This window comes from Nyctereutes procyonoides, unplaced genomic scaffold (assembly GCF_905146905.1).
Source record: "Nyctereutes procyonoides isolate TBG_1078 unplaced genomic scaffold, NYPRO_anot_genome, whole genome shotgun sequence".
Lineage (NCBI taxonomy): Eukaryota > Metazoa > Chordata > Mammalia > Carnivora > Canidae > Nyctereutes > Nyctereutes procyonoides.
Genome location: NW_026575125.1, coordinates 73847294 through 73861270, shown reverse-complemented (window position 1 = coordinate 73861270; position 13977 = coordinate 73847294). Strand labels below are relative to the sequence as shown.

The 13977-nt window shown below is 46.4% G+C and overlaps 1 protein-coding gene across 1 annotated transcript; it reads left to right on the top strand.

Moving 5' to 3' along the window:
- Nucleotides 1-691: 691 nt before the first annotated feature.
- LOC129518607 (nuclear RNA export factor 2-like) lies at nt 692-10791 on the top strand. Its single transcript, XM_055338794.1, has 20 exons — nt 692-864; nt 1097-1250; nt 1732-1815; nt 1929-2033; nt 2150-2230; nt 2351-2420; nt 2568-2656; nt 2777-2884; nt 3064-3173; nt 4841-4877; nt 5289-5357; nt 5439-5494; nt 5634-5741; nt 5862-5920; nt 6035-6150; nt 6243-6285; nt 6861-6933; nt 7659-7841; nt 10548-10608; nt 10747-10791. The coding sequence occupies exons 1-20, from the start codon at nt 830-832 to the stop codon at nt 10789-10791; spliced, it is 1686 nt and encodes a 561-aa protein (XP_055194769.1). The 5' UTR covers nt 692-829.
- The last annotated feature ends 3186 nt before the right edge of the window (nt 10792-13977 follow it).

Below are 13977 nucleotides of genomic sequence, written 5' to 3'. Positions count from 1 at the left end.
GAAGAGTGGTCTCCTCAGCTGAAAGGCATTTCAGGCTGGGCAAAAAAGAAAGCTCCCTCTGGATATTTCAAACTGAGTATTGTTGACAGCAAGGCTGGGGGGAGGGGGGCCAACTTAGGAAGCCGTTATTTCAGTCCCACCTGACGTTAAAGCTTGTACTACACCAGCAAAGGAAGTACAGCCTGCTGATCATTGGTGGGATCAGTTTGGTGGCTGATTGTATTTGGAAAGCATGAGAGAGATTGCCTCCCTGGGATTGGTGTGGTTTTTAGACAGGTCTGAGAGAAGGTACAATTCAGTTGTCTTCCTGGTTTATGGCTGGTTTCCAATCTAACCCATGGATGATGCATAGATAGATGATAGATAGATTAGATGATAGATAGATAGATAGATAGAAAGATAGATTAGATATATATTGATATATATCAATCCTGCTTCATTCTTTAAAAGGTTCAATACAGTTTCCTCCCTATCCTCCAAGATTCTTTCCCTGATAGTGCCATCTGTCAAACAAGGCTCTCCTATCTGGACAAGCAGAGGAGTTTCCTTTTTGGGTTTAGAGGTTTGGACCCTTAGGGCAGGTTGACACTTTCCTCACCTAAATGGTGTTAGCCTAGAACGTGGTACATGGTGAATAGACCACTGATGTATTTTCAATCTTGTATTTTTGTTCCCCTTTTGAGAAAACGATGATGGTAGTTCATCTCAAGGAAGAAAGAAGGTTTGGAGTTCTTTCCGAGGTAATTTTGGCAAGAGGGACCCTCGTTATGAACATGGTGGATATGAGCCGCAGCCTTCACACCTCCAGGAGGATGATGAAAATGTGTCAATGGGGGAAGTCCAGGAGGACCCCCAAGTAAGACAGTAAGTGAACAGGCAGCCTGGTTTGCATGTAGCAGCCCCTGGGACTCTGCGACTCTTTCACTCTCCCTGGTCTTCGTTGTCTTCTCTCACTGGAAAACTGAAGAATGCTAGAAGTGGAATAATGGTTAAGCAATCTTAATTGTAGTCCTAGTGACAGAGATATGATGGTGTATAGAAGAAGCCTTTCTTAGCATTAATGGCCACTCTCCTCCTCTCCACTTCCCATTCACAGCACTCCCTATAGCACCCGATGCAACAAGAGGAGAGTGAAATGGCATAATGAAGGCCATATCCATATTACTGTGTGGAAAGGTAGAAAAACTCTGAAGAGAGAAGTGGGGGAGAACACACAAGATGGAACCTCAGGGAGCTGGTTCAAGATCACTGTGAGTGTCTTGGCAAGGTCTGCATATTAGATAGACCATCCTGGAATCTTATTAAAAAGGAAGACCACAGGATGCCTGGGTGGCTCAGCGGTTGAGCGTCTGCCTTTGGCCCAGGGCGTGATCCTGGAGTCCTGGGATCGATTCCCAAATCGGGCTCCCTGCATGGAGCCTGCTTCTCTCTCTGCCTATATCTCTGCCTCTCTCTCTGTGTCTCTCATGAATAAATAAATAAAATTTTAAAAAAAGGAAGACCACATTAAAGAACCTTATGGCAATTATTTGGAGGAGAGCTTTCCAATGGAGAGAAAGCAGGCTGAGGAAATCCATATTTGGCACAAAAATGAGAAATAATGCCATGGTTTCTTCTTTAGAGGCCCTCTATGGCTCAGTAGAAGGTCGGACAAGAATGCTGCTGGGTCTGTTTTCCAGCTTTAATTCCATGTTGTCTCTCCCCACTCCCATCCCTTCTTTTCACCTTTAGATTCCCTATGGGAGAAAGTACGACAAGGCATGGCTAATGAATTCAATCCAGAGTCACTGCAGTGTCCCCTTCATTCCAGTGGATGTAAGAGAGGATGGTGAAGCCAGATGAGTGGGCACAGGGAGGTGGGGGTGGGGGAGCTCACTGAGCAGGAAGACTCTATCCTCCAAAATTATGGTTGCCTTCCCCTCCTGCAGTTTCACTATGTGAAAAACCAAGCTCGATTCTTTGTCCAGGATGTTGGCACTGCCTCTGCATTGAAGGATATCAGCTACAAGATTTGTGGCGATGAGAACCGAAAGGTATGGGTTGAGGGCATTACCTCTACCTAGTCCTGTGGCAGAAGGACAGGGCTGGGGCTGGTCTTCTTCTTTGGAATGAAAGTTCTTGGTGCTTACGCCACCTCTCCTTCCTGCAGATATCTATCTTTGTCAATCCCTCTACCGTACCCTACTCTGTGAGGTACAAGTTGAAGCCAGAAGAAATGGAGCAGCTAAAGGTAATGCAGACTCAAGGCCCATTGTGTGTGCACACTCAGACGCACCTCTTCTTCCTCCAGCCCGCAATTTCCCTATCCCCACCAGAGTCTTCCAGTAGCTCTCTCCAACTCTCTCTGCAGCTGACCATGAACAAACGCTATGATGTCTCCCAGCAAGCTCTTGATCTCCAGAGTCTCCGTTTTGACCCAGGTATACTTGATGTCAGTAATTCTAGGGCAGGTGAGGGCACAGGGATCTGCCTGGGAGGGAGACTGAGGGATGGTGATGTGGGCAGGGGTTGGGGTTGGCCATGGGCCTCTCTCAGCCTTCTGATTGCCTCCTCTCGGCTTCCTGAAGACTTGGTGGGCCATGATATAGATATAATCCTGAACCGAAGAAACTGCATGGCTGCCACCCTGCAGATCATTGAAGAGAATTTCCCTGAGGTGAGGCTTTAGGCCCAGTGCTGTTATTAATGGTAAGGGATGGAACTCATGGGGTGGAGAACAGATTTGTCTCTGAGGCCTTAGACAGTAACTGTCTCTCTAACTCTTCTTCACCAATAGCTGTTGTCCTTGAACTTGAGCAACAACAAACTGTATGGGCTGGATGGCCTGTCTGACATTATAGAGATGGCCCCCACAATCAAGATTTTGAACCTCTCCAAAAATGAGGTGGGAAGAGGGAGCCAGGTCAAAGTTGGGTTTGATAGTGGGTGGTAGTGCTCATCAGAGTGATGACAGGAGGCAGGAGAAGGTACCTGTGTGGAAAGGCGGGGGCTGGGGGCACAGGGGGCCCCGTGTGTGTCTCTTTCTCTGGGACTCCTTTCCAGTTTCCTCCCCATATTTCTCAGCTGAACTTGGTGTGGGAGTTAAGCAAGATGAAAGGGCTGAAGCTTGAAGAGCTTTGGCTAGAAGGGAACCCCTTGTGTGACACCTTTCCAGACCAGCCCACCTACATAAGGTCAGTGTGAACCCCTGTTGCCCTTCCTGGGGACCTTTGGGCCCCGGGAGCCTGAGCTGTCTCTGAGAATGTACATATTCAGGAATGTGCAACCCTGGTCCTCTGGAAGGACCATAGGCCCCACCTTCTCTCTCTATGCCCCTCACGTGTAAGGAGTTTCCTTCCTCTGACCTGCTCACCTGTTCTCCTGGTGTGGGGTCTGTTTCCACGTCCCTGCATTCAGTGTTCTTTAACATGCCCTCCAAGAGTGTGCTCCAGGAAGCAGGGCTCCTCCTCCTCTCCAGGACCAGGAGTAACCAGCCTCGAGCCAGATGCTGGTGCTCTCCTGGACTGAGAAGGGTCCTCCAGCCCAGAGCCTCAGGCTGAGACAGGCCTTCCTACTCCCTACTGAGATGGGGCTTCCCTCCCTTGTTCTGAGAGGGGACCTCCTTCCTTTGCTCCTGAAGGGTTTCCCCTCTAATCTCAGGCTGCCATGGTGGCTTTCCTGCCCCATGCTGAGGGCCGAGGCTATGAATGGCTGCCATCATGACATCCATTTCTCTGACCCAATGCCAGGAGTGGGGTCCTCCTTGGGAGATACCAGTGTTCCCTGAGTCAAGGAACCAGAAGTGGATGACTGCCAGTGAGCAGAGGGCTTCCTGAGGCAGGAATGGAAGGCAGAGAGGGCAGAGGTGCTTGAGGAGACGGGAGGACAGGCCTCTCAGAGGCACTTCCCACTCCCCTCCCTCCACACATTGCATCAACCTAACTGGTCCTTCAGAGAAGCCCTGGGTATCCCAGCACAGGTATAATACCTCAGGCTAGGAACCGACCGAGACAGGCACAGGTGCACAGGGGCCATCAGGAGGGAAGGCAGTGGTCATAAGAGGGGGCCATAGACCCTCAGCCCTATGCCGACCTGGAGCTTGACCCTCTACTCTTTCTGGGGCAGGTCTCCTGCCCCCCGTGGTTGCCTTGTTCCCCATGTCCAGCTCAGACTGAGCTCACACAGGTGGCAAAGTTTCAACCAGCATACACTGGGCCCCCAGCCCAACACCTGCATGTTTTCCATTCCTATCTGGGTGCCAGGGCCAGCCAGGGCAGGTGAAGGAAAAGGCTGCAGCCATGGGACCTTTTCCTCCTTCTCTCTTCCATCCTGACCCCTACCACCCTGGTAGAGCTTCTTTTCCTTCCCTTTGCTTTGCGTTCTCTTCCTCCTTTGTCTTTGTCTCTGGTTCCCCTATGTCTCTCCCACCTCTCCCCTCCTACCTTCACTCCCTCTTCTGTCTTCATCCCCCTCCCTCTTCCTCCCTGCCTCCTAGGTCTTGCCTCACTCACCTCCCTGCCCCAGCATCCAGGGCCATCCCTGGGGATGGATGTCATGGTCCTGCAGAATGCTGGACCCCTAAGTGAGGTAGCAGAGCCCTGGGCTCCCAGTCCATTCCCTCTTCTCTCTGGGAGCCTTCACTGGGGAGTTGGAGGAACGAAGGGAGGCAGGGAAGGGAAGGCAACCCTGGAGCCTGGGCTCCATATGTTGCTTCTTATGGCACTGAAGAAAGGATTCAGGGCAGTCTAGGTGGGAGCTACACAGTAGAAAAGAGAGGCAGGGGAGGGAGGGAAAGGGAAGGAGGGAGGCTTCACAACTCTGATCTATTAAGTCACTTCTTTCTATTTTGGGTTTTGGACAGTGCCGTCAGGGATTGTTTTCCCAAGCTGTTACGCCTGGTAAGTGCCTACATTCATCATTGTCTCTTACTAACATTGATTACCTCCACACCTGCCCTCTAGCCTTTTGGGTCTTGCCTAGATTACATGTTTGTGTCAGATCCTTATCCATTTTAGGGGACCAGGACTCCTGAAAAACACATGAATATGCTCTCTGGAAAAGTTTCCAAACACACACACACACACACACACACACACACATATATATATACACACACACACAAGTTGCATATAGTAGTAAAGACTTCCAGGACCTCATGATGAAAACACCCACTGTAATCTTGTCCATGTAATTTCCAGCGCTTTTTCGTACCTGACCTCTGACTCTCACCCTCTTTTGGGATTGTCTTTTCCCTTGAGCATCCAGGACCACCTCTGTGGTCTCCACTACTGACTTCTTCCCTTCTCCAGGATGGCCAGGAGTTACCACCACCAGTTATCATTGATGCTGACACACCCTGCTTGATAAAGCCCTGCAAGGTGAGGGAAAATGATCAATGTTTGGAGTATTACAAGGGAGGCTTTATCAGCCACATAGTCTCAAGTGTCTTTTGATTCCAGGAAAGTTACAAAGGATCTGAGACACTGAAGAGTCTAGTCTTGCAATTCCTGCAGCAGTAAGTACCCCTGGGAATCTGAGGAAGGGGAGGGCCAGTATGGGTGAGGCCACCCAAGCTCAGGACTGCTGACTAGGTCTTGAAATCTCATTTGGGTTCCAGACCACAGAGATAGACTGTCCTCTTTACTCCCCCACAGGTACTACTTGATCTACGACTCTGGAGACCGTCAGGGTCTCCTCGGTGCCTACCATGATGAGGCCTGCTTCTCCCTGGCCATTTCTTTCAACCCTGAGGACCCAGCCCCGTGAGTACCAAAGCTCAGACTCTGCCCTTGGGCCCTGTGTCTCCTGGGGAGCCACAGGGAAGCCCTTAGAAACATTCACACTGGCCAGACCACCACCTTCTGTTCCTCTTTCTCTGCTAGAAGCAGCTTGTGCGAGTACTTCAAGGAAAGCAGGAATATGAAGAAGCTCAAGGACCTCTGTGCGTGTGTGATGGGGAAGACTGGGCAGGGAACGGGGGTGTGAAGAGATAATTATAGGGCCCAGGGTGTGGCCACCCCGACCCTCGCTTGCTTTTCCACACCCCTCCCCATAGCCCAGTGTGTTCAGCTGCTGAAGCATACAAACTGTGACATCGTGTGCTCCCTCTGTGTGCTGCCCAAAACACAGCACGACCTCAGCTCCCTCGTGGTGGACATGTGGTTCCAGACGGTGAGCACCCACTCCCTCCCAAGGGCAGCCCCAGAAAGCCACAGGTGGATGGGAAGTTTAAGTGACTTAGCACCTGTGCTCTTCCCTTTCAGGAGAAGATGCTCTGCTTCTCTGTCAATGGGGTGTTCAAGGAAGGTCAGTGTGCATGGAACCCCTCCCCAGATGCCCCACTGCTCCATCGCCACTGGCTGGGCTCCCTCTCAGAACTCTCCAAGTTTCCCTGATCCCTTTCCTTCTCTTCCTATTCCCTCTGTGTTCTCCTGCCTCCACTATGCCCCCAAACCATCCTGGTCTGACCTGGGTCTATGCCTGTCTGTCCCACACAGCTTGGACATTAGGGACACAGTCTGTGCAGTTTCATGCCTGCCATTCCAGATCCTTACTCTGAGAACTACTTGGGGTGATTAATTAACCTCTAAGCTTCCTCATTTACAAAATGGAGCTAATAATGTCCCCCTCTTGGGCAGCTGTGAAAAATGAATTGAACAAACTTGTGAAGTGGTTGTCACAGCACCTGTCACATAGTAGAGGCCCTGTCACTTGGGAGCAGATTGTTCCCACTGTTGCCATCCCCATACGAGACACCCTGACTCCCAGTGAACAATTGTCCCCTTCAGCATGAGTATCAATTCAGACTCTGAGTGGGGAACACGGCGTGGGAATGTGAAGCATGTGTGACTCTCAGGGGGTATTGTTGTTTGTTGTTGAAGTGGAAGGAAAGTTTCAGGGTTCTGTTCGTGCCTTCACCCGGACCTTCATCGTTACCCCTGCCAGCAATTCCAGGTGAGCGCTACGTTGTAGGTGGAAATGCTCATCCCAGCCTGGGCTCAGGGGTGTGGGAGCATGGTGAAGTAGACATCTTGTTTTTTCAGTATTGTGGAAAGCCAACAGGTAGATCCAAGGAGCAGTCTAGTCTGGTGGTTAGAGGACTGGGTTCTCTTCTTTTTTTTTTTTTAAATTTATTTATGATAGAGAGAGAGAGAGAGAGAGAGGCAGAGACATAGGCAGAGGGAGAAGCAGGCTCCATGCAACGGGGGCCCGATGTGGAATTCGATCCCGGGTCTCCAGGATCGCGCCCTGGGTCAAAGGCAGGCGCTAAACCGCTGCGCCACCCAGGGATCCCCTGGGTTCTCTTCTTGACCATAGCACTCGCTAGGTATGTGCCATCTTGGTTAAGTCACATGACCTCTCTGTGACTCATTGTCTTCCTTGGAAAATGGGGATTAGACTGTCCATTCCTTTGGGCTATTGTAAGGGATAAATGTGAATGTAGAATCTTCCCTGGTTTGCAGGTTGAGTACACACCTAGTGAGGCTGGTAGACAGTCCCTGCAAAGGTGGGCTCTGTGGGAGGGCTGGAGGTACCAGCCAAGGAATCGATGTGTGGGGGCAGGCACAGTAGGCATATGGAAGGAACCTAGTTGCTGAGTGGCAGTGGGAGCAGCATCATTGTTGGAGATGTGGGGTTGTACATTCGTCCACTTGTCTGAGGGCCCATTTTCCCTCCAGTCTATGCATTGTGAATGATGAGCTGTCTGTGAGAGATGCCACCCTTGGTGAGACTCAGAGTGCATTCTCCAACCAAGAGCCTACACCGACCTTCAGCTCCATGCCTACCCTCTCCCAGGAGCAGCAGGAAATGGTGCATGCTTTCTCCATTCAGTCTGGGATGAAACTTGAGTGGTCTCAGAAGTAAGTGGTGGATGTGCATGGGAAGAAGGATGAGTTACTACAGTGACTTGGGTGGAAGCTGGGGGTTGAATCAAAGAAACTCACAGGAAATTTGGAAAAATAACATTTTGGATAGTTTGCTTCTGAAAGAAGAAAGGAAAGGAAAGGAAAGGAAAGGAAAGGAAAGGAAAAGGGCTGATGGAAAAGGTTTCATAGCATTATATATGTGAAGGATTTAAAACATACTATGGGGCAGCCCTGGTGGTGCAGCGGTTTAGCACCGCCTGCAGCCCAGGGCGTGATCCTCGAGACCCGGGATCGAGTCCCATGTCAGGCTCTTTGCATGGTGCCTGCCTCTCTCTCTGCCTGTGTCTCTGCCTCTCTCTCTCTCTCTCACTCTGTGTCTCTATGAATAAATAAAGTCTTTTTTTAAAAAAAAAACATACTATAATGGTCAATGACATTGTCTTACATATAGAAAACCCAAAAGAATCCACCAAAAAGCTACTAGAACTAATAAACAAACTCAGTAGGGTTGCAGGATAAAAACCAATATATGAAATGCATTTGTATGTCTATGTACTTGGAATGAGTAGTCCAACAATGAAATGAAGAGAATAAGCCCACTTACAATAGCATCAAAGTAATAAAATATTTGAAAACAAATGTAACAAAAGAAGCATAAATCTTATACTCTGAAATCCATAAAACATTGCTGAAAATAAATAAATAAATAAATAAATAAATAAATAAATAAATAAATAACACCCCATGGAAAGACATCTCCTTTCCATTGGTTGGAATATTGCTAAATGGCTTAATATTGTTGAGATGATAGTAATATCTAGTCCAATCTACAGATTCAACATAATCCCTGTCAAAAATCCTTCTCTGCAAAAATTGACAAGGTTATCCTAAACTTCATATGTAAGTGAGGCAAAACAAGCTTGAAAGAAAAGAACAAAGTTAGAGGACTCACACTTCCTAATTTCAAAGCTTGCTGCAAAAGTACAATAATCAGGACTATGTGGTCCTGGCATATGGACAGTGCATGAATCAATGGAGTGGAGATGAGAGTCCACAAATAAACCCTCACATTTATGGTCAATTGATTGTGAATGAGAGTGATGAAAAAAATCTGTTGGGAAAAAAAATAGTCTTTTCAGCAGATGGTGATGGGACAACTGGATATCCACATGCAAAACAATGAATTTTGACCCCTGATTCACATTGTGTACAAACATAGACTATAACGGATCAAAGATCTAAAGGTAAGAGCTAAAACTATAAAAATCATGAAGGAAAACATCGGTGTAATTCTCCACTAATTAGGCAAGTGTTTCTTATATATGACACCAAAAGCACAAGCAACCAAAGAAAAAAATAGATAAATTGGGCTTCATCAGAATTAAAAGCTGTTGTGCACCAATGGACACTATCAGAAGAGTAAAAAATCCTGCCAAAGGAATGGGAGAAAATATTTGCAAATCACGTATCTGACAGGTATATATGAAGAACTCTTGCAGCTCAGCAGTAAAAGGGCAAACAGCCCAATTTAAAACGTGGAGAAAGGGCCTGAATAGACATTTCTCCAAAGAAGATATACAAGGGGCCAACGAGCACATGAAAAATTTCTTAGCACCATTAGTCATTAAGGATTTAATGCAGATTGAAACCACACAATGAGTTACTGCTTCACACCCACTAGGCTGGCTTTAATCAATAAAATGAATGATAACAAGTGTTGGTGCAGATGTGGAACAACTGGAGTTCTCATGTATTATTGTTGAGAATATAAAATGGAGCAGGGGTTGGGGAAAACATTTTGGCAGCTCCCCAAAATGTTAAACATGGAGTTACCATATGACCCAGTCATTCCACACCCAAGTATCTTCCAGGAGGAATGAAAATATATGTTCAGTCTAAGAGGTGTACAGGAATGTTCATAGCAGCATTATTTGTAATAGCCCAAAAGTGGAAACAACCCAAATGTCCTTTAGCTGATGAATGGATAAACAAATCTGGTACATCCACATGGTAGAACATTATTCAGTCATAAAAAAAAGAATACAGTGCTGATATATGCCATGACATGGATGAACCTTGAAAACATTATGCTAACTGAAAGAAGCCAGCCCCCAAAGGTCACATATTGTATGATTCCATTTATATGAAATGCCCAGCATAGTCAAATCCACAGGGACCAAAAGCAAATTAGTGGTTTCCAGGGTCTGGGGAAAGAGGAGGAATAGGGAGTCATTGCTAATGTTTAAGGAGTTTCTTTGTAAGGTGATAAAATTATTTGGGAATTAGATAATGGTGATGGTTGCACAATCTTATGACTAAACTAAGGAAACACTGAATTGTACACTTTAAAATGTTATGTGCATAAAAATGATAACATAGTTAAGTGTATTATATCTCAAAAAAGGATTGGAAACTTATACTTTTTAAATTTCCATATATTTTCTTGAATGTCTTTCTTTATCAATATACATTAAGTTCCCTTGTTCTTTTGGAGAGCTCTATTTTTCTGTTTTGAATTCTACTGGGCATAAATTCTAGTGGGCCAGTGATAGACATTTTCACTAGGTCTTTCTTCATCATTACACATAATGTTCATACTGGTACATGCACCCCGGCAAAAGAGTGGCACAAATTTAGAGCTGCAAGGTCAGCGTGTCTGTACTATGGTACTAATGGAGATCACCTGTTCTCCCATTCCAGGTGCCTTCAGGACAATGAGTGGAACTACACCAGAGCTGGTCAGGTCTTCACTGTGCTCCAGGTGAGGTCTGGGAATCATTAAGCAGGCTACAGATGGGTGTTTCTGGGCCTCAGAAAGGCCAAGAAGGTGGAGGCTGGGTGGCCTGGGGATGAAACTCTGGATTCTGGCTCTTCTGATGTCTCAACTCCTTCCCTCCAGAAGGAAAGCAAGATCCCAGAGGAGGCCTTCAAACAAATCACCTAAAAGAAGCCTTGGATGTCCACATCATCATTGTTTCTATTTTCTCCAGCCTATGCCCATGCCCATGACTGGGAAAAGAGGCCTGGCTGACCAAGAAGCCAAAGTTACATTCCAGGCCAGGTGACATACCACCGGGAGGATCAGTTGTTCCATGTATTTTCCCCACTCATATGATTGCTGTTTAGTTTCATAATAAAGAATGACGCTGCACGTCGTATGTTGTGTGTCCTGCCTCTCTCTTCCTCTGTCCCAACATGAGCTAATGAGTCCAAGACTGAAAGACCCTGCCCTCTCCCCCACATTATTCACCCTGGCAGTCCCTGGCAGGTGCTAATTCCATAGGTAGTGTGTCAAAAAATTCTGATGAGAAAGGACACACGCTGCTTCCAGGGATTAGCCTTGGGAAACAGTGTCACTCACTCAGTCAGATGCTCTACCTGGAGGCCTGCAGAAGCAGGCATGTGACCTAAAACAACAGGGGCTTTGCAAGGGCTGCCTACCAGCTAGTGAGGGTTGTGGAAGGAAGGAAGACGAGGACTCACATATTTCACTTCTTATTCCTAATTGTTTGAATGCATTCAAAGGCATACCGTCACCAATTTTATGATTTGCACACAGGTGACCGGGAAATGGGCCTGTTCACACCTCTCACCATTTGTCTTTTCATCCACCCCCTGTACTGTCCCCTCCCCAGCTCTGAAGGTGCACTGTGGGAGGGATCTCACTTTAGCACCAAAAGTGAGGAAGAGTCAGCCTGTTTGCCCAGTGCATTCGTCAGAGAGCTGACGAGGGTGCTCCATGTCCATGTGCTTAGACCACAAGCAGGCATTATTTTTGAAATTACAATAATAGTAGTACCAAATTTCAAGTGACCATCCTATAAATGATGGCATAAGTGAGGTACCACCAGTTTACAAATTATGCCTCTATTGGCAGGTCTCACATAAGTTATCTCTTACCACTTGCCACTTTTTAGTTCTCTATGTACATTTACACGAGGAATCTGTATAGGGATGTGTGAATTTCTTGGAAATACGACCTAAGGGAAAAATAGGGAGTAATCTATGCTATTGCATGTAGTGCCTCCATGATCAAAGATAAGTTTTCAGCCTCCTCACCTAGAGAATTGAACACACAGTGCACGCTTCCCAGCCTCATCGTGAGGAATAGAGGCAGTCCACATGTTAGCAAGCAATTGCAGTGTTTGGCTCAAATTAGGCTCTCTGAGCTGTCTGAGTTCTCCTCTCATGGGCAGGGACCACGGAACTCATTGCATGGCCCCTTTACTTCCCCTCTCTACATCATTACATCTACATCATTAAGTTTCCACATCCTTGACCTCCTTCCCTAGCTAGCTCAGATGCCATGGTCTTCCAGCCACTCACTCTCCTGCCAATTCTCCCAATTCCCTTGGTCCCATGGTACAAAGGCATCAAGTTTATGGACACCTCCAACGAGATGCCCTTATCACAAAGGCTGCTGCTGGGGATGGGTGGTGGACCCCTTACTATATACCCCATCAGGGCCCAGGAGCCTCTGGGGGGAAGGAACCCCAGAAGCAGCTGCAGGAACTCCAAGAGGAGTGGCCTTGATGATGACTTTTTCTATCTCCAACTGAATTCTGTGCCTTTCCTAAAAATCCCTCTGACTCCACTGTGTTACTCTCTGCTCTCAACACTTTGTCCCAGATCTTGCTTTGATCTGATATGTTTATCTCTGGGATCCCTGCCTCGAAACTCCACCCCTAGCTCTAGTGTATAACTGCTGCTTAGCTTCCTAAATATGGATTCTATTTATCTTACTTGCCTGCTCATAAGGCCTTAATGGTACCATTTCTTTAACGATCAGAGAATTTCTCTTCAAGCACTGCTCCCTATGATTCTACCACCCTGTAACCAGGGAGAAAGTCAGTCACTTTCTGTGATGTGAACACATCACCCCTTCAGTGACCATAACCAAGGGCAGAAGCCTTGGACCTAGATCATACAAGATTAGACACTGTCTCACATCCCCACCGAAATAAAATAAAGCAGGGAGAAATGGTATCTGGCTGTTCTTAGCACCCTAACCGGCATCAAAGAAAGGCAATAATGTAATGGTAGGATGGCATGATTTCTGGGGGTTGGAGAGAGGAGTGTCTGTGGCAGGGTCTGAAATTCTGCAGTTGTAACAGGATCCCAGCTGTGATGGTTAATTTTCTGTGTTAACTTACGTAGACCGTGGTACCCAGATATTTGCCCAAACATTATTCAGGGTATTGCTACAATGATTGTTTTTGATCAGATTAATATTTAAATCAGTAGACTTGGAGCAAAGCTGATTACTCTTCATTGTGTGGGTGGGTCGCATCCAATCAGTTGAAGGCCTGAATAGAGGAAAAGACTGACCTCCCTGAAGGAAGGGGGCATTCTGCCGGCAAACCACCTTCAAAATTGAACTGCAGCTCTTCCCTAGGTCTTCAGCCACCTGCCAGCCTATCTTGCAGATCTGGGGCTTGTCAGGTTCCACAATAGCATGAGCCAACTCCCTAATTAAGAAAAAAAATAAAGAATGAACAACTATACACCAACAAAATGGACAACCCCAAAAGAAATGGAAAAATTCTTGGAAACATACAACCTACTAAGATGGAATTAAGACGAAAAAAAGAAAAAAACCTGAACAGACCAATTACGCATAAGAAGATTGGATGACCATTTAAAAACAAAAACAAAAACAAAAAACCCTCCCAATGAAGAAAACTACAGGACCAGATGGCATCACTGGTGAACTTTACCAAACATTGCTAAAAAAAAAAAATAATGTCAATCCTTCTCAAACTCTTCCAACAAATTGGAGAGGCAAGAACACTCCCAAATTCATTTTACGAGGCTAGCATTGCCTTTATATCAAAACTAGAAAAGGACACTACTAGAAAAGAAAACTATAGGCCAATATCCTTGATGAACATAGATGCAAAAAAATATCAGTAAAATACTTGCAAACCAATTCCAGCAGCACATTAAAGGATAATTCATCAAGACCAAGTGGGATTTATTCCTGGGATGTGAGGATGGTTCAACATCTGCAAATCAGTATATGTGATACATTGTATTAATAGAATGAAAAAAAAGTGATCATTCAATGGATGCAGAGAAGGCTTGACAAATTCCGACATCCGTTTGTGATAGAAACTCTTAACAAATTAGT

What these genes read in the sequence shown, in the direction of transcription:
- LOC129518607 (XM_055338794.1), top strand. Translation starts at nt 830, where the DNA reads ATGGGGGAAGTCCAGGAGGACCCCCAAGTAAGACA. An exon ending in AAGAAATGGAGCAGCTAAAG is followed by an intron (nt 2,231 to 2,350) that starts GTAATGCAGACT and finishes CTCTCTCTGCAG; the next exon opens with CTGACCATGAACAAACGCTA. An exon ending in CAATGGGGTGTTCAAGGAAG is followed by an intron (nt 6,286 to 6,860) that starts GTCAGTGTGCAT and finishes TTGTTGTTGAAG; the next exon opens with TGGAAGGAAAGTTTCAGGGT.